The sequence below is a fragment of the Echiichthys vipera genome (assembly GCF_963691815.1).
Source record: "Echiichthys vipera genome assembly, chromosome: 3".
Lineage (NCBI taxonomy): Eukaryota > Metazoa > Chordata > Actinopteri > Perciformes > Trachinidae > Echiichthys > Echiichthys vipera.
The window spans coordinates 9,776,918-9,797,535 of record NC_139828.1 but is presented as its reverse complement, the minus strand read 5'-3'; the positions used below and the strand labels follow the sequence as shown (position 1 = coordinate 9,797,535).

At 40.9% G+C, this 20,618-nt stretch overlaps 1 protein-coding gene across 1 annotated transcript in view; it reads left to right on the top strand.

Annotated features, from left to right (window-relative positions):
• Positions 1-292: 292 nt before the first annotated feature.
• celf5a (cugbp, Elav-like family member 5a) overlaps positions 293-20,618 on the top strand; it is a gene marked incomplete at both ends in the record, with an annotated part of 191,035 nt that continues 170,709 nt past the window's right edge. The window contains 2 exons of the mRNA XM_083911420.1: positions 293-650; positions 18,683-18,765. Coding sequence (XP_083767546.1) covers positions 293-650; positions 18,683-18,765 — 441 coding nt within the window. The remainder of the gene's footprint in view (positions 651-18,682; positions 18,766-20,618) is intronic.

The following is a 20,618-nucleotide window of genomic DNA, read 5'->3' as shown; positions in this document are numbered from 1 at the left end:
CAAAAAAGCTGGTCAGAGCCACAGACTATGGTGAGAGCCAACAACTCAAACATCTCTTGCTGCCTCTCCTAAAATGAAGTACATAACTGACGCTGGGTGTCGCTCCAGAGCGTCTAATATCGCTCCCGTGCGCTTATTCCGCCTCTACCCCCCCGCTTGCCTTGTACTGTGTGTGCGTGTGTGTTGTGTGTCGGATAGAAAGTCAGCCTGGTTTCCAGCTGAGTGCTTGCTCTCTCACAGTGTGTGTGTGTGTGTGTGTTGTCATTATTATCCACTCTGCTCCCAGCTCAGAATGGCCAGATTCACTCAGACTGAAACAAGAAGGCAGCACCATCCACAGCAGCCCCAGCCCGCTCACTCCAGCCTGGTATTCACCGGACCGGGGGCACCACCGACCCAACAACCACTACTACTTATCCCACATCAGCACCAGTACCCTCAGATCACATTTCCGAAACCCATGAACGGGTCAGAACCCATTTCAATTCATCCGGAGAGCGGCAACATGAAAGACCAAGATGCCATTAAGCTGTTTATCGGGCAGATACCGCGGAACTTGGAAGAAAAAGACCTGAAACCCCTGTTTGAACAGTTTGGGAAAATCCACGAACTGACAGTTCTCAAGGACCGATACACCGGCATGCACAAAGGTAACGTGTCGCCCCTCAAATGGCTGTGAGGCCCATATGTATATCAATCTTCATAACTGCTTAATATTTCCTGCACCTTTTTGAACTCATATGTGTAGAAATAGTAACGCGAAAAATACGGGTTTCTCTCACTTTTTAAATTTTCATTTTTTCACATTTTATCATGCGTAATCAAGATATGATATCATCCCACTCCTGTAAACACTTCAGCATGTGCGTCATATTTCCAGTTGCTTTGCTTATAAAGTTCTTCTCATCTAATATTTTTAAAAACATTTTCCATTTTGATAAGTCCACATTTCTAAATACACGAACACGCAAAATGTGAGATACACAGGAGCGCTTGGAGTATCACGAATGATAGATGACAAACTGTGTTGGCCGCGTTCCGTATTTCATTGCCATTTCTTCAATACCCTCCTAAGTGGGGCAGAGGCGCTTGGCAAGGATGCATTTTTAAAGAGCCTTCCCTTGCCAGCCAGTCCTGTCTTATTGCGGAGGGGCGGCATCATTTATTCATCCCATACGTGCGGCTGGGTGCAAACCCGACACAGCAAAATCACTTCCATACCACAATGTCTCCAAAAGACGCGAGCGCTGTCGCAAGATGACGGACGTCGCCGCGGAGAGAGTGGGGCAGTGATGCTGCGATGCTTGTGCTGAAATGGAGGAGGGCGTAAATCCCCTCAGCTGCTCAGTGACACGGTGACAACTTCCACCTTTAATAATGAAGTTTGGTTGCCAAGAGTGTGCGGTGTAGATCATGGGAAAACCATTTGACAATACTTGCCCCCCCCCCACACACACACACACAGTCGATCCACGTAGTGTAGACATCGTCATCATCATCATCATCATCATCATCATCATCATCATCACTTTACACCAACTTTCATGCCAGGTTCGACATAAACCAACTGTGAGGCTGCTCATTGGTTGAAATGTCCACAGGGACATTTATGCTCCCATGATGGTAATGTCTGTGAGCAGTATCATCATTATATAAAATCACCATCCGAACAAGAGTTATGCTTTTGTACAACATTTAATATGTGCTTTTTCATCAAAAGGGCCCATTGATGTCACACACCAAAACCAAAGGCATGATTACCATTTGTCAAAGTATTAGTAAAAAAACAAACAAACAAAAAATAAAACCCCCTAAGCTTCTTTCCAAATCCAATTTCCCCCCTTTGGATTCCCCATCTTGCAGTCGTGCAGAGCAGATGCTGATGTGTGAGGGATGTTAGTACAGGAGATAAGCCCTTTATTGCTGTGACATTTAGAAAAGACAAATGACAATCTGTGGCAGTAATGTAAATGCCATTTGCAAACATTGCAAACAGTGTCTTCTATGACATATAGAATCACCATCAAAAGATGTTTCATTTGTTACCATTACAAAGGTTGTCCACAACTGTCACAAAGCCCTATCAAAAATGGACTGATATTTGTTTTTGCCCTATAAATCCATTAACATGACTGACATTATGCTATTGATTGCATAGTTTTAGAAGACAGAATGGCAACAAACAAATGAACTCCAGTAACAGAAACTAAGGAAATGAAAAATTGTATCTATATATATAAATATGAATATATGAATATATATATATTTAGTTGGTGATCTAAAATAGTTTTTTAAAACCTCTGTTATCACATTTGGATCCAAACGTGTTATGTTCAGGTTTATGAAGGTTTCATACCGGATGTACCATTAGATTGTGCTTTCATTGCTTCTATTTGCAACGTATTTCATGAAGCCACATGCTGGATGACCAACTCTGGTTCCCCCATTGTCAGTGTGTAAAAGGGAGGACGCTTCTACAGTGTAGCACTCATTTGACATTCACCGGTATGTGTTGCGTGTGCCTACATAGGCCTATACTAAAATGTCATTGCCCTGTGTTGCATAATGATTGCAGTATTTAGCTCCGGAGTGGTTATCACCCTATCGTTGTATCAGGGAAAAGATAATTTAGCTTAGCAACTTATTTCCATAGAGAGAAATAGAGAGCTTTGATAGACCTGTGTCTAATTCAAGTGGCACCATATATATATATATATATATATATATATATATATATATATATATATATATATATATATATATATATATAGTTATGGAATAAATTCAAATAGTTTATTAGTAGTAGCTTAGCATAAATAAAGTGAATTATTTGCTCACCTAGATTGGTTTTTTTTTTACATTAGATTTCTTTGTTTGCTTCATATTATCAAACTATAATCAATTATTATGATAACACATATTACATCATTCATGCTCTGGTGGTAAACTGAGAATGTTTTCCCATTAAAGTTGTAAATGGGATGTTCTGTGTGTATTGATCTCTTTCTGAGGTCGCTTGTTAGTTTCGAATGCAAAACTCAAATTCTAAAGAGCTGTGGAACTAAGTTAAATATATGTTTTTAATAAAAGTGTATAAAGTAGGAAACATCAATTCTGTGAACTTTTATATCTTTTCTGTGTCAATCTCGAGTTATGTTAGCGTAACTCGAGATTGAAAATAAAAAAAGGCTTGCCTGTTGAAATGCAGGAGAGGTCATCTCTCTGGTCGGAGTATTATAAAGTCATATATAAACACCACGTACACCAATAGTAAGATAAATCCCAACTCTTCTCAAGGTATTTCTTCATTTTGCCTTATTCATTTACTTACAAACAACTCATTCATTTTAAATAAGTATTGTTAGTCAAATGCAACGACGTGCAATGTAATGAATCCAGACCACATAATTAATAATACATAATCAAACCTAATGTGTCAATGATCTCTGACGGGGTCATTTTATAATTAGTCATGTTATTAAGTAGACGGATTACGGATCATACAGAGAGTATGGATCCTGATGGAAACACTGGAACATTACCCTCATAGAGGCACAATCAGACTCACACACACACACACACACACACACACACACACACACACACACACACACACACACACACACACAATTTTCATCATTATTAGTGCATTTGTTGTCAGTGCACTTATTCTGTCATTTTGATTTTCTTCATCCACATTGTGCTTTGTGTGTTTATTATTTCCTCTTTTCTTATGCAACTATTTTTTCCCCTCGGTAATCCATGAGGGAAAACATGGAATTAGTTTGTAAAGCGTGATAATAATGCATGGCCATAATAACTTGACTCAAGAGGATTAGCAAATGTGCATTGTCTGAAGCAGCAGTCTCTTGGGTGATCAGCTGGTTGCCTCCCTAAACAGTGGCTGCCTCTGCCAATTAAAAATTCAGCCTAGTCTGCCTCTTCAAATGATTAATTCTGCCCGCGCTGTCGATGGCCTGCCAATTATTGTCGCCCAATTGGTATTAATAGGTAGAGGATTTCCTGATGTTGAATTTATCACAGACTGTGAAAACTTCTCCCTTTGGCTCTAATTAGCATCCACTTATAGCACATGCAAAACAAGCACGTTCATGCACATGTATATATGCAGAAGCAAGGCTTTAATCTCTAGTCTTACCTAATTCATGTGTTTACGTTGCTGATGTTCAGATTCTTTTGTTCACACTGACAATTCTGCTTTACAAAAGTGGACGTAGAAATGAAAAGCACTCAGAGAAATGCTGACTCTGTTGCACTGTAGATTTATGTTGAATTACCCTGTTTGTCTGGACAGATTATATCCCATGAGCTTGGTTAAGACTGACTAATCTTCCCTTATGCAGTTAACATGAGCTCAAATGAGAGAGGAAGAGCTGATTTTTCTCCTCTCCTGCAGGTGTGATTCAGCACAGCAGACAGACAAAACAATCCCTACGCTGCTTCAGTCTGCCGGCCAACTCAGCCCGGGTATCAATATTAAGCTAGTGTCGGGTGTCATTGTGTTAATGCATTTATAAATGGACCAGAGATATTGCCGTAGACCCCAGCCAAGGAGAAGCACATTAAATCACAGAATAATCTAATGAAATATTTATTCAAGTTTGTATTTTTTTTTCTCCCTCTGAGCTAGTCTGATGGATAGCGTTCCCTCTGCGGGCTGCCCTCCCAATAAAATAAAGAAAATGAAGGAAACAGGAGTAGCTGGTATATAGCATATGCATCAGACCAAAATGATATGGAAAATTAAATGATACCTGAAAGGTAGGAGCATTTATGAAACTGAGCTCTGATTTGTTGATGCCTCTCTCCTCTCAGACGTGATGGAAGTGAGAGTGCATCTCCACGTCTCCATATTGTGTGTGTCTTATGGAAAGTGTCAAAGATCACGGCACTGCTGTAGGACAGCATTCCCCCTGGGGAAACAGATGGGATAAATTCACTTACAGACTATAAACAGAGCTGTAGCAGTGTCATGGACATACACAACACTCTGTGATGATATTACGGATTTAACAGGCATCAACGGAGCGTAGGCTTTTTGCCAGTATAACCAGGTATATTGCTAATGAGCTTCAATAACGGTCTCATAAAGGTTTTAAAAGTCCAATATTATGCTAATTTTCAGGTTATTTCTTGTATTTGCTGTTTCTACTAGAACCTGTTTTGATGCTTTAATGTAAGAAAGCACTTTATTTTTCTCATACTGTCTGTCAGAATATATCCGTATTCACCTTTTGTTTAAAAATATCCATTTAGCGCCTCTCTCTTTAAGCCCCCATCTAAAAAAAACGCCCAATTTGCTCTGATTGGTCAATGTTTCTGTGTTATGCGGCTGTGCTCTCTGCATTTCTGCACTGTCACTGCCGCCGGGGAATGACTGTAGCGACACTTTCTACCTATGCATCGTAGAGTTGTGACATCACAACCGTACAGAAGTCCTGACGGCTTGTTTAAAAGCACAGTTTCTGAACACGGGCTCTGTGCATTTCCCTGTGGATTGAGCGTTTATTTATATAGCACCTGGACCGGTTTTATAATGGAAAAAGACATCTCACTTATGACAATATAGGGACCTTTAAAGGGAATTTATTCCATATGTGAACAAAGAGAAGCAAGAAAAACAAGCTGGTGCAGAGATTTGATTTAACAAATCTAGAATAAAATCTTCTGTCAGGGCTAGTGAGCGAAGGCCACCGTGCCAAGTTAATGCAGTAACAACACATGCTTTGCAATCTTTAAACGTCTGTAAATATTGTAATAAGCAACAGGGCTTTCCTCATAAAAGATGCAGCAGCTCAACTGGTACTGACAGGCGCTATGGGCCTTGACTTCAGGATGAGGAGTGCTGCCTTCCTCTCTGTTCGTCTTCTCTGTTAGTTTTCCAAGGAGATTGCAAACCTCAGATGCCGACAAGGCTGCGCTATGCTCGAGGTTAGTGTCCGTACACCAAACTCAGCTGGCTTTCATTGTGTCTCTGCTTCTTCCCCCTTAATCCCTGCTCAAGAGAGCCTTTCAAATGGATTGATTTCCTGCACCAATGCAACATTCATTATGGCTTGCAGTATATTATGCTTTCAGTAGCCTATGTTGGAAGTGCCGTTATTCCATGACCTTTCTGGAATATGTTTGCTCTTAATAGGTGCCTGGAGCAGGGAGAGATATGGGAAGATGTACTCTGAGGTCTAAGGGAAAACATGGACCATTTTCATCACAGAGAGACTGGTTTATGAAACTATACATCTGTATTTCATTAAGTGGACTAAATGAAGCTCTGAGGTGGTTTGTTTTAGATTTTGTCATGTTAAAAGACACTTAAAAAGGTTTTTCATCACTTGGCTACCTGCGAGTAAATCCATTTTTCAATCCATCTTGATGTTTGCTTACGCTTCTTAAAATGTTGTTCATACCAATGTTTTGATGAAATGATTGTTGCTGTGATATTAACCTGTCATTTATGGATGCAGGAAAGTGTTTCAAAAAGTAAGCAAAAAGGAACAATTATTTTTGCAAAAAGGAAAAAGCTTTCTATTACACATTTAGAATTCATATATTTGATACAACAAGAAAGGAGGTCAATTTGAATTTTTATGAAAATTGTTAGGGAACTTCATTCTGTCTTGTATGGCAGTGGTAACATTTGTTTCCCATTTTATTTTGAAGTGAGGATTTTTGATTGAATTAGTTTTGGTGTGCTGTAGATTGATGACACTAAATGGTGTATGCATGACATGACAATCTCTTAAGTAATTTCACATGAGTGCATGCATTTCTAATTTTTCACGTGTCATTTCACACAGTTTCATCTCTACTGACTTATATTGTGACGTAGTATAAATAGCGTCAAAGTCCCGCGGAGAGGAAGTTTGGATGGATTGGTCAAACAAATACAGGAATTTCACACGCCGTTTGTGTCCCATGTCAAACCAGCAGTCAATGTTGACTTATTTACACTGACATTAGTTGATTTATGTAACAAATGACCAACAAACCTACACAAGTGGTTGGAATTCCTGATAACCACGTTTAAAACTGATGGCACGTGAATAGCTTAAAATGTATTGACATGACGCACAAAATGTCTTTAAAGGTATAACGTGCTATTTATATGTTTTCCCGTGAGATTACATTGGATAGAGTTGAAAGAGATGTACCATCTTCTTGTTCATGCACAAAGGTCACAGCCAATGTTGTTTAAATAGAGGGATAGAAGACTATCTATTTTGTATGGGTGGCTCAGCAGAGTGCCATTGCCTACAGAGCAGAGTGTACTCTTATGGGGGGGGTATAAAGGCACACAGGGGAAGAAAGGAGGGAGCATGGGAGGAGGGGGTCGGCGGTTTCTGTCAGAATAGCATGAGCTCTTTAATGTTGTGTTTGAGCCTGGCTGGGCACAGATTCATTTTAGATGGAAAATGAAATAACAAGGGAGAGGGGAGAGAGGAGATTTTAATGCAATGTTTTGTGATAATCCCTCTCCATTTGGAATGGTTCAGGAGAACTCATGCGATAAAGCCTTGTACAAGCCTGGAAAATAATAAGTTATTTGTCTTGCCTTATAGTACTGTGCCCTTGGAGGGCTCGCTAACCCCCATGTTTTGGCCAAAAAACAATCACAGATTAGTCAAGCTGTCACATCTCTGTGATTGCCAAATGGTTGAGCCCTAGATGTCGGTGTGAATGAACAATGCATAAAGGTCGTCCATGTATTTGCTGCCTGGGAGTGCACGTGAACACAAAGCTGTGTGGATATGACTAACCACTGTCATTCGACCGAATTGGACAGGGAGAATGGCACATGTATGCAGCGGGGCCCACAAGGCAAATGACAGACAGAACAATGGATGAATGGACAGATGGATAAGTGGAGGGGAATGATGAAGTGTTTGTCAGAGATGCAGAAACAAATAGTTGCTTTTATCTCAAGGCAGTGGGAGAGTAGAGTGATGGCTCTGCCTTGGACATGGAGGATCACTCTGACAGGTTGAGAGCCGCTTGGACACCGGAAGGCGGGGTGGATGGAGGGTGGTGGTGGTGGTGGAGGAGGAGGAGGAGCAAAGGCCAAGTTTGGCAGATGTTTAAAATAATCACTTGAAAGCTGTCAACATGAGAAAATCCCTCTAGTAACCACAGTAATACTCAAATATTACTACTGCTGGTAGTTCAAATACTACAACTTCTACCACTGTGTTACTATGTTATGGCAATTATTATTCCTAAATGACCTATGTACCAAACAATACAAATGCTAATATTAGCTATAACAACAGAGTAAAATTGCCAACATAGATAATTATCTATCTTATCCAGTAGTTATGATATAGTAAACAGCACTATCAGCATGGAGATATTTTTCCTACAGATATTGCACAATCCCCAATTTGTGAGGAAAACACATTTGAGATTGGAAATGTCTACGAATGCTCAGGTCCGTGAGGGATGTATGAAGATACATGCTGCTCAGCACGGTTATAAATAGAAATTCTGTGGTATTTCCGAAAATAGGTTAAGCTGCCATCGCTGCACTGCTGGCATGACATCACTGATTGCCTGCCAGCCTCCCCCAAAAGACTGCTCCCACACTGTGCTCAAAAGGAAGGAGAGAATGAGGGAGAGACAGAGGGAGCATCTGTAGGCGACTGTAGGGCCATGTCCCCCTTATTTCCAGCATCCCCCTCCCCACCCTCTCTCCTCACTACCCTTCCCTTCCATCACCCAGCCATCCCTCCCGTCACTCTTCCACCTATCTTTCCCGCTGAAGCAGCGACTCTGTAGCTAACAGTCTCTGTGCTTTATCGCCAGGGATACAAACTGGTCCGGGGCTTTGTACTGGAGATGTATCGCATCCACTTTTTTTTGTGTGTGTGTGTGATACAAGCAAATTGTGTGCCAAATAGTGTATAAGACGGGGATTAAAGATGAAATTTGTGTTTCTCTTTTGATGTGCAAATGTTACAGTGTGGTTGAATGAGCAGTGTATGCACACTTTATATGAGTTCCAACATGGCACCCGTTCTGTGGTTCACTAGTCAACGGTAGATCTGGCTTAATTAAAAAAGACTACTCAAATTAATTAATTGCTGATGGGCTCTCATAAATGTTTCATCTGTTCTTTGGGCTCACTTCAGAGCCGGTTTCTTTGCCATTTTTCAGATAGGTTGAGAGATAGATAGATAGATTTAGGTTTCATGTTTTTCTCATTAGTAGCACAGTATTTCTGGAATCCTCTGCGCTGAATGCGGTTATATACGTCAATGCAATTAACACCCTGATGCCTGCTTGTTAGTGACAATTACTGTCAATTTTTACTCTTCTTAGTGTGAGAAATAAGAAGCAAAGTACTCACAACACAAGTTTGTTCATAAAGACAATGTGCACATCATGTTTCCTCTCCCCATGGCTTATGTATAGTAGCTTTCTCATATGAACTTGGGGCAATGTCCGACTAATCAGGTGTGGTCCACACATGTAGCACACAGCAGGGGATTGTCCATGTCAGATGTCCACACGATCGAAAACAACCTTTTTTTCTCTGTCGTTCTCCGTCCACACAGGCTCGGACTCAAGAAATATCTGCGTTGACACGAAACCAGTGAAACTGGCTAAAGAGGCTGTAATACACAAGCCATACCTGGGTGATTTTTGTTGATATCTTTGTGTAAATCACCCTTCTTCCTCACACTCGGAGGTTTATATTTTTCGGTTTCAGGTGAACCATACGTAATTAATACACACATTCACTCGCTGGGAATTCTCCACACAAACAACTGCTGTAGTCTCACATGGTCTCAATTGGACATTACACAGATTTTGTACTAGGGAGCTGGTAGGGTAAAGTCAGTTTAATGTCCGATCCAAATGTCTCGAGTCTCAGGTTTGCAATGCTTGTGTAAAGGAAAGCTTATGAAAGAAGAACGCGTGTGTGTTCGCCTCCTCGTGTCTTTCTTCCTCATTCCTCTTTCAATCACTCCATCTGAGCAACCGCTGAGCCTTTGAAGTGCTGTCTTTAAAAGGTATCTTTCAATTTGTTAAATCAAAGTGACTGAAACCGTGCTCCGTCTCTAAGTCTGCAGTCAGTTTGCAGCTGCCAGTCATCGGTGATTGTGGCTTTGCTATGATCAATTGACTTGTGTCAAAGGTTTAAATGCCTTTCACCTTTTAAAAGAGGACAAGCATTGTTAGGAATGTTGCATAATTTATGTCAATCACGTACATTAAAGGAAGACTGCATCGCTGGAAGCATAGTGCACTCTGTTACGAGCAGCCAAGTGAAAGTGATTTTATTATTTCCTTTTGCCTGGTCTTGTTTGTTTTTCAAAGAGGTTGTTATAGTACATGAAAAAGAGGAAATGCAGTTTTCTGACTTAGATGGGGGGGCTCAGGGAAACTTATATTGATTTATGTGTAAATCCCTCGACTGGAACAGACTGGGGGAGGGAGGCAGGGATGACGGGCTGGAGAGAAGGGACTTGGCAGGTAAACTCTTGTTGCCCTCCCACAAGTAACACAGCAGGAGGCAGTAAGTGTGAACCTACACATTATTTACAGCTCTGTGAAACTCCATCCATTAACAGTGTCAATTAGCTTGCTCATCAGGGATGCAGGCCACTAGATGTATTTATAGATTGGGCCTTGGCTTTAATAGCAGAAGAGCGATGAAGTACACAGACAGTGTACAAAAGCCAAGCCTTACTTTAAAGACTACAGTACGGTGGAGGAGGCCAAGTAGTGCCGTTTCCTAAGTGTTACCCAGAAACATATATTGAAAGAGTTCTGGACAACTTGGGAATGGGCGGCCAATTGCAATCTATCACAACACTCCTTGAAACTGCACCTACAGTCAAACAGCATTATCTCAGGAACTTTATCACGAAGTAGTTGGAACTGTATTAGTGTTTACAGCCTCCCTAATGCTGCTACACCTACAGTAGCCCTGTGTCAACGTTCAAGAGAAATACTCTACAGTTGGATGAAGAACCACTTGTGCCCTGAGAGAACTCTTTAATCTCTCTCTTCATTGTTTTGATAGCGTCTTTGCCCCAGTAATGATCCTGAAGCATACACCGAGCCTTTCGGAAAGAATGGCGTTTGTAATACTCATTAGGCAATGCATGCCACACCATGAGACGTGCTCGTGTAGGTTGTGTAAATGTACACTTTCACACATGCACACAGGCAGTCCTCTGGGATGTGTTGCCTATGGATCTGTTTGACTGCTGCTCGGAGGCTAGTGTAGTCTATATGAGCGAGTAGCAACAAATCAATGGCTGAGGTCTCCTACTCAGAGGTCAGAGAGGATACGAGGGAGGGTCCGGGGACTATTTCTTGCGCTCATGATGGACATCCAAAGTTCCTCAGAGCTCTGCAACGTCTATCCTCCCCCAGACATTGCTCAAGGTGAAGGGATGATGGGAGGGATAGTGAAAGGAGAAATGGAGGAGGATTTGGAGCTGGATGTTAGCAGAGATCAAGGGATGGAGTGATTGATGAAGGAGTGATGGAAGAGTGTAGTCAGCCTCAGGATCATGAGATGGTGACTGAGCACAGACGCTGGCTCCCTTTAAGGTGGCTGTCTGACTTAATTAAGGTTTACAGGTTACGCTAGGCTACTGCTTATATTACGGTGCTCATTACAAGCCCATTAGGCCTAGGCAGAGAAAATATTGTTGTCAGAACAATGAATGAGAGCATTTTGGAAAGTCCCTGCCAACTCCATGCTCCATTCTCTTCTTTATTATAGCTCTCTGTCTGTCCTCCACCCAGAACATTGGCATGATTGTTTGAGTGTGTGAACAGATCGAGGATCTTTTTTTTCAAAGGTGAGGGAGTGATTATATGAGTTAAAAGCTTCTCTGAGACCAGACTGATTACCCCCCTCACGGTCAATCTGCGCCACTGAGCCTCCTGCCTCCCTGGCTGGCAATGATTCAGGTCATAATCACATTGTATCAGTGCTGATGATGTGTGTTTCAGCTTCCGACCCCTCTGAAAGGCTATCGGTTCCCCCCGGAGCCCCACATGGCAGTAAATGAAGTAAGCAAGTAATCTACCCACAGTGATAGCATTTTCCAAAGAGTGCAAATGATGTGTGAGGGAGCAGGCGAGACTGGTGCCAGGACTGGCTTGGTTTCTGCTACCTTCACACTTTCTGGCCAAAGAAATGCCACATTGAGAGCAAGTTCACACTTTTTCATAACACTCGGGCAGTTTGGCTCCTCTGGGGCAAGGAGATGGAGAAAAGGGACCAAAGAAGGGGAAGTGAAAAGGGAGACTTTGGGGTATAAACTAACACAGTCTCCTTGGGATTCTGCAGTACACAATTTATGCCCAGTGCCAATGTAGAAGTAGGATGTTTATATTGAACTTCTGCAGTCAACGTCACTGTCTGTCATATAGCTATCAGCTGCTATAGTGGCAGCCAGAAACAAATCTATTCAAGGTCCTACTAGAGCTGGGCTTTATGGTCAATATTTATAGGTCATTCATCTCAGTAATGATATATAACACGATTCTGGATTGAATAATGTGAAATAAGCACATGATAAAGCCTATTTTGCATACTCCTCTGTGAATTAAATACTTCTCATTTTATTAAGAACTTTAGTGCATGAACAAAACAGTTTCAAGTGAGATTATAGAGAGCCAACTATGCACTGACGATGTTTACATACATGTACACAAATAGTGTGACATAAATATCATTCATGTCATCAAAGAAAATTTCAATATCCTGAAAAAAAATGCAAAAACCCCTATCAAACCCAGGCTTAATTTAATTGATATGGATAACGAACTAAAGAAACAAAAAAAGACCATTGTTTAAAGTTAGGAGCCCATGGCAGTCATGGGGCTTTGCAGATATTACTTTAATAAATTAATGATTTTAAGATACCAAAGGTTAAATGTGTTTGAGAGGCGGCACTTGAATTTGTTAAAGGAGTAGTACGATGGCTTTGGAAACTGAATCAAAACAGTAAAATAATAAAACACATCATATACATTTATTTCATACAGGATGGCATGTATCATTATAAACTATTTATTTTAACGAGCTATTAATGAGTTGATATGATATACTTTGATGATACAACAATCAACCAAACAGCAATCAAATACAGCTTTGCTTAAACTCTAAAACTAATTGAAAGATCGTAGATCTCCCCAGGGGATCCTCAGAGATTCTGCAGGGGAGCCAGTTATTGTTTATTTATTTTTTGAAAGCTTTTTTTCTTCAAAATTAAAATATGTCTGATATAAATGAACATAAATCAGCCTTATTGTGAAAAAAATGAAAATGTACGCAACAATATTCACTGTGCATTCAACATGTATTAAAACATGATGTATAAATATATGAATGTATGTATTATTTGGATTTTTATAGCTTAGTATTGATCGCACCATAAAAACTATGTGTATAGGCTTTACTGTAGGTCGATTTTTTTTGTTATTGTAGATCCAGTTTAACATGCAACTCAATTTTATACAGCTAAGTTAAAAAAAACGTTAGCCCTGGTCTTATTAAAGGTTGGACATGGAGAATGAGCAGAACATCACCATCTAGTGTCCTCAAGATCGTAGTCGTAACAACAGAAAAAAAATATTTTGTTGCCAGGTTCAGACCCGGCTGTGTAGCCTCCAGGAGACCGGAGTCTATTTGAGCCTGTTTAAACCCGTCCCCTCCGGCAAATCGCACCATAAAAACAAGTATTACAGAGGAGTTTGACTGACACTGTTACTGTTCGCTGTTACAGCGAAGTAAACATGAAAGTTAGCGTACCGATCAAGGAGAAACATAGCCAATTCAGTATGCGTTTTAATGCTGTTGAACTCCTTTATCTCAGTCCATGGAGTGAATGCTTGGCCTATCGTGACTCTAGTTTTTGCCCGTCTCTGGACACTCAGCTGCCGGGACAAATAACGCAGCTGCAGGATTGGCAAACTCCACTTCACCCGGTGCCAGCCTAAAGTAGCTGCTCCGAACAACAGACAACCCTGGCAACCGCGCAATGCCCAACGCTACTGGCTGGTTAACGTTAACAGAACGCAAAAGACAGACCTTGTCAAACCCGTGAAATTTTTTTTTTATTAATTCAGACTAAATATATTTTCCTCTAATACTTTAACTCTGTACCCCTCAAAACGCCCCGTGGGTGTATTATTTGAAAAAAAAAAAAATAGCTTTTAATGAAGACCTAAATGCACATGCACTGACATACACGCAGGGACGATATAGTTACACAACCTTAGAAAAGGTGTACCATTTTAATAATGCGCGTGCACACATGCGCGTGCGTAATAGGTGCGCTGCGGTAGTAAAAAAATATGGCACTACACCTCTGACAGTAATGGCTCTAAAGCTGGTTGCCACCTTACCTTGCACAGCAGCGACAACTTTTCGTCACACGGAAATCCATCTTGTCAGGCTTCAAGTAATACGTTTGTGTTCAGGAGAGATTCTCTGAGATGCTGCTGTAATATTAGTTTTACCAGAACTGCAGAGTGTTTTCTCTCTTCTCCTGATTGTCTTCGGCGAGAGTTTGGAAGGCATCTCGCGAGACATGAGCAAGTTACCTTCCCTTGCCATTATGTTAAGTCAGGGGAAAAGAGGTTAATACTATTTGGTAAGGGTCTACTTTGTTGCAAGTTCATAGCTGCTTGCGAAGGAATAGCCATTCACCACAGTACGTCGTGTGAAAGCTCGTCGAAGATGGTGAGTGGTGACAAGAATTCAATAAATGAATTGTGTGGCATTAGCCGATAATGCTATTGGAGATTTAATCTAATAAAGTAGTATTTGGCTATGAGCAGTGCAGTTAGCTGAGTCCTAAGGAGTTGATGCACTACTCATTTTGATCATATATCTTTGCACCTGTTTGGTGATTCTTATTTTCAAAGACACAGTTGAATATGTTTGTCTATTTCTCACATTGTTAAGTTTCAATTGGGGACAGCATCTTTGTGTGTATGTATGAATGAATGAAGTTTGTAGATTATAGTGTTCATTGTGAAAGTTAATTATTTTAAAGGTTTCTGTATTGACTGATATATGTATTTTATTTTATTTTTTTCAAGAAAATTGATTTTATGCTTGTACTCCCAATGTCCCTGTAAGGTAATTTATGAAGCATAGTAAGTTCTGGCTTTGATTTATGCAAGACAAGTTTGTCAGATTGATTGATGTTGATGGTGAGCCCAATCAAGGTGATTTTCTTATACTTTTCCTGATCACAGTGATATGACAGGTTTTTGCAGAGTTGTCCAATATTGACATTCTGTTTCAGATTCAGTCTCAGTCTTGGGTCAGTTTGGTGAATAGGTTTCTTAAAAGGAGGTGATGGAGACATGTACTAGATAGGTGCAGTTTGTCCATATCTGTAATTCTGTATACATATTTGTTGCTTTATGCAAGTTCATTCTTGCGTGAAGGTCTAGCGTTTGTATTTATCTGGTCATGTATCAGCTGGGTAGACAACAGCTCCCTGTGTGTATACGATATTGTTAATTTTGAGCAGATGGACTGCAAAATGTCACCAAGATCAGCTTGATTTTTGAACGTGATGTTTAGTGACATTGTTGTACCACAATGCATTTCACTAAGGAACTTGTAGAGCTGCTCAGCTGCACAAAAACAAGTTATAGATTGTGGTAATACCACAAGAAACATCCCAGAAGATGAAGTATTGCATTTTTGAAGGAACCATTTACTGTTTCTTTTTGGAATTTAAAGAGGTAGTGCTGAAGTCTTGAATCACTTTCTGTTATATTGAAAACAGTATATTGATTAGCTGTAAACTAACTACCATTTTTATACAATACATACATACTGTCTACTCTACGTATAAAACATGTTATTGGGACGCAGTTGTTGTGTTAATTGAATAGGGGTGCCTAAAATAAGTACTTGTACTACGTGGTAAGAGGATCAGCGTTGTGATTGAGTATACATGGATTTTATCAACAGGACCTAAAACTTGATGAAAACAATTAGGAGAATATCCTGCTGTGCTGCACAGACACACAGGTTTGGTAATGGAGAGCCTGGACCACGGTGAATGTAAATGGCTGCTGTCACCACAGCTATACAGTATCTCCCACTACTCTCTCTCTCTCTCTCTCTCTCTCTCTCTCTCTCTCTCTCTCTCTCTCTCTCTCTCTCTCTCTCTCTCTCTCTGTCTGTCTGTCTCTCTCTCTCTCTCTCTCTCTCTCTCTCTCTCTCTCTCTCTCTCTCTCTCTCTCTCTCTCTCTCTCTCTCTCTCTCTCTCTCTCTTTAATTAAATGCCAACGCAACACAGTGGAGATGGAGAGACTCAGCCCTATTTCCCAGTACACACACACACACACACACACACACACACTGAACACACTTAAAGATATATCATTGAGAAATAGGAGACAAGAGCAGCAGATTTGGCTTTGACAAAGAGAAAGAAGTCTGTAACGGAGGAGAGAGAGGAGGATTTTTTTGTCTCTTTGGAGCTGAAATCAATGTGTGAGATAAGGCTGTTTTAGGTTTCTATCAGATGATGCAGAGGATCATCTCCTCACAATGGGAAGGCTTCCCCCATTGCTGTGTCAGCAGGCTCCGATTACAGTGGCTTTTTGTTGTGTTTCAAACAATTTCATCATGCTCCCCCCCTCACACTTTTGCAATTGGTATGCAGTGCAGCACTGGCAATTTGTACGTGTTTGGATTCCAATTATGGAGTTGTTAAAGCTTTTTCGCCTGTGGCCTGCAAATTCTTATTAAGCCATACATTAAAGAGCAGAGAATCACATTTAAATGGAGTTCATGTTTCCCTTTTGTTTGCCAGCGTTGTGGTTGTTATTAATTTATTCTTAATGCCCTATGCATTACACATTAACAAATAAATAGTGTTTGTGATTTTAATGCAAAATACTTGCTTCTTATCCGGAGATAGGGCCGGCATTTGTCAAGTAAACCAACAACAACAAGTCCAGAGAGAGCGTAAAAAAGAGAGAAAAACAACCACTAAAATCGAGCCATTCCTTTCTATTACCCTCAAACATTTGAGAAACAAACAAACAAACAAACAAACCCAAAACAATAATGACATTTTTGCACTCTTGGTATTTCTTTACAAGCTGACACAGAGGAGAGGAAGGGAATTAGTGTGAGTGATCGAATGATTTGCATGGTGGCCATTGGAAATCATTAGGTTAGGGGTGCTAGGACAAGTGAGGTTATGGGGAGGGCTGCATCGTGACACCAGTGCTACTGTCAGCCACCTCAAAGGTCACGACCCTGGACACACTCCATCACTGTGTCTGTCTTTCTCATACTGGAAAGCATGGCTGGGTGCAGACTGACTGTCCCAAGCAAAATGAGGAGCTTAATAAAATAGAACTGAAATAATTGAATGGGATTTTAAAAAAAGACGTTATATGCTTTCTGTATACGCATGGGGAGGTATCCAAGGAACATGTGCTGACACCTTAGGCTTAGAGACGCAAGGCAAAATAGGTTACAGGCAATCAATGGATCAATCACTGACATGGCGTTTTAACCCTCCTCTTTGATGCAGTCCCGCAGAGGTTACAGTGGAGACATAGTCAAAGTGCAAGGGTCACGGAAATGGCAAAAAAGATACACATGAACAGGCGCATAGCGAAAAAAGGATTGCAAATGTTTAGATGGGTAAAATTGATCTCATATGCAACAAGAAAAAACGGATTGGAACAGTGTCGGTGTACAGACACTAATACATCACCACCCACTGAATACATTTGGCTGTTGAAATGAGATCCAAAATGCAGTGGCTGCTAATAAAGCATCTTCAGAGTGGCAGAAATATGATGCATGGTAACCCATATGAACCTCATTAATAGAACACAAGCAAATCTATTTATTCAGACAGTCAGGGGGAAAATGATTGCCTCAATACTCCATCTGGTTTCTCTCCATCTCTCGTCCTCCCCGCCTCTTCTCTCCTCTTCTCTTTTCTCCTCTCGTCTTCTTTATGTATTCAGTGATTTTGACAGATGTTGTGTGAGTGTGTGTGTGTGTGTGTGTGTGTGTGTGTGTGTGTGTGTGTGTGTGTGTGTGTGTGTGTGTGTGTGTGCGCACGCACGCATGGCAGCATTCACCCTGGAGAGTTTTAACACCAAGTCCTGTCCTCCCTTCTTCTCTGTCAGTATCTACCTCTGTTTGCTCCATTCCTACACTGATCCATCCATTCTTCTCTCCTTTTCTATCCCCCAATATTCTCCTGCAGTCCTGTTTCTTTTGTCTCTACGCTGCTGTCACAACCATTCAGGGTGGGGATGCTGGCCAGGCTGCTAGGAGCTTTTGACAGGACATGGCACTACAGGGATGGGAAGGCTGGACAGGCCTGGCAATTCATCCAAATAATTCTCAGCTCATCTCCTACTTTTTTTTTTTGGTTGTGGTTTTGTTTTTTCTCCTCTCCCTTTGCTACCATAGAACATTATCCATATATAAGATGGTGTATTGGAACTTGCTCTGTTTAATCCCTGAAATGTTTTCAAGGAATGTTTTCACTGACTCATGAGATCTCTGTTCTTCATTGTGTTAATTTCTCAGTGTCTGGACATATAATAGTCTTATTTGTCATTTTCTTTTAAACCGTTGTATCGTTTTGTAATTCTCATTAAGCTTCTATGTGGTGTGCCTCTGTTGCAGGTTGTGCATTCCTCACCTACTGCGCCCGGGAGTCGGCCATCAAGGCCCAGAACGCCCTCCATGAACAGAAAACACTGCCAGGGGTAAGTGTCTGTCTCTCTATCTGTCTCTCTCCCTTCCTCTTCTCACTCTCTCTCTCTTTTCTCTCTATGGTGGTCAGCCATGCCATCTGCACCCGGCTGCACACCAGCCGGCGTTCTCCTTGTATAGTCTCAGAGATGAAAAACACTTTGGAAAGCAATTCAATCAATAGCTCAGCCTTTTGAAGGCCTGGTTTCAACTTTTCCATGTGTCTGTTCTCCAGGGGATATTGCCAGCATTGATCAGACCCACTCTGTCTCACACTTTAGAAGCAATAGTATAGAATGACACAACTCTTCCTTTTTGAAAAGGTGCTATCATCAGAAAACAGTCAAACAGAGCTTAGATTAACAATGATAAAATAAAGAGAAAACCACTGAATTACATGTTTTGTGCTTGTGGTATTTATATATTTATACATTCTTTTAATTATATTTCTGTCATTGTTTTGGTGTTTATGCACCATGTTGTGCGTGAATATGTACACCTGTGCATAGCTGTATCTGTTCAAGAGCTTCACAAATGTGGGAAGTGTGGGAATAGAATAGGCTCCCCAAAGAGGCGGCGTAGCTTATGGTCAGATCAAGCCTACATCAGTAAAGATTTCCTCCCCTCAACCCTCTGATGGAAAACAAAGAGCCTGGGAAACCCAGCCAAAAGGATCATGTTTCAGTTAAACATGCAAATGCAACTATCAAAAACTTTAAACATTTTTCGTGTGGCTTTCTTGAAAAACAAGTTGTTTCGTTTATGCTGCAAATTAGCCAAGCGCGAGGCTGGAGGGCGTTGTTCTCCCCCTTTTTCCTCTGCATTTGAATAATAAGACGGAAGATGGAGAAAGTTATTTCGCATAATGCCAGGGGATGTGTTCAGAAGAGGTTACAACTGTGTTCAGCAATGTGTTAATGTGTTATTCTCTGATTCTTTTACTGTGTTTGTCCATAGTTTGGCTCTTCAGCAAATGTCTCTCTCCTCTCTCATAGTCGTTAATAATGCCCCCCACCAGCTTGGCTGGGCATCTGTAAGGGTTGACCTACAACTGGGATCAAATTATTGATGTGGCTGGATGTAAAAATAAGGGGAATGAGGGCAAAGACATAGATGATAACAAGTCTGATGCTCTTGCCTGCACCCCCTCCCTTTCTTAGTGTGTTCTTAGAGAAGAGCAGATCTCCAAACCATCTGGGCTCTGAAAGGTTTAACAATCATCCAAATGGAGTGCTGTAAACAACATTACTATAAACAGCATCACTTAATGTTAACAAAAAAGAATTACATTTAATGATTTTACAGCTACGATCAGGGTTTTTCCTGGCTCAGAATGGGCCTTTGGGGGGTAACTATGCACAACTGTAAGCAAGATCAGTCCACGTCCATTAAAGGCAATGAGTCTATTTATTTGACAGAAATCTATGCATTTTCCTGTTATTTCTGACCATTTGGTAAACAAAAAGGGCTATTATGCTTTAGTTAATGATACCTCAATTAACGAAAATGGTAAAATAATATTATTACAACACTGTAAGGGGGGTTGGGGGTTAAGGGAGAAGGGGAGGCAGTCAACCTGCTGTTCTGCTAGCTACGTAGAGATGCTGTCGGAGGAGGCGGCTAATGTGGCTAAACAGCCCAAAAGAGCTGGACAGCCTGACTCTGAATGATAAAAACTAAGATTGAATACCACTGTTAAAATCACAGACAGACAGACTCCGGTACAGACAGAGATTAAATACTTCTGTTCTCACCAGGAGGATCCGGTATGGCGTGATTCTGTATGGTAAAACGGCGATCCCATTAGCCCTAGCTTCACAGCACAGCGTTAAAACCGACTCAAAACAATCTGGCTCCATGTGTAAGA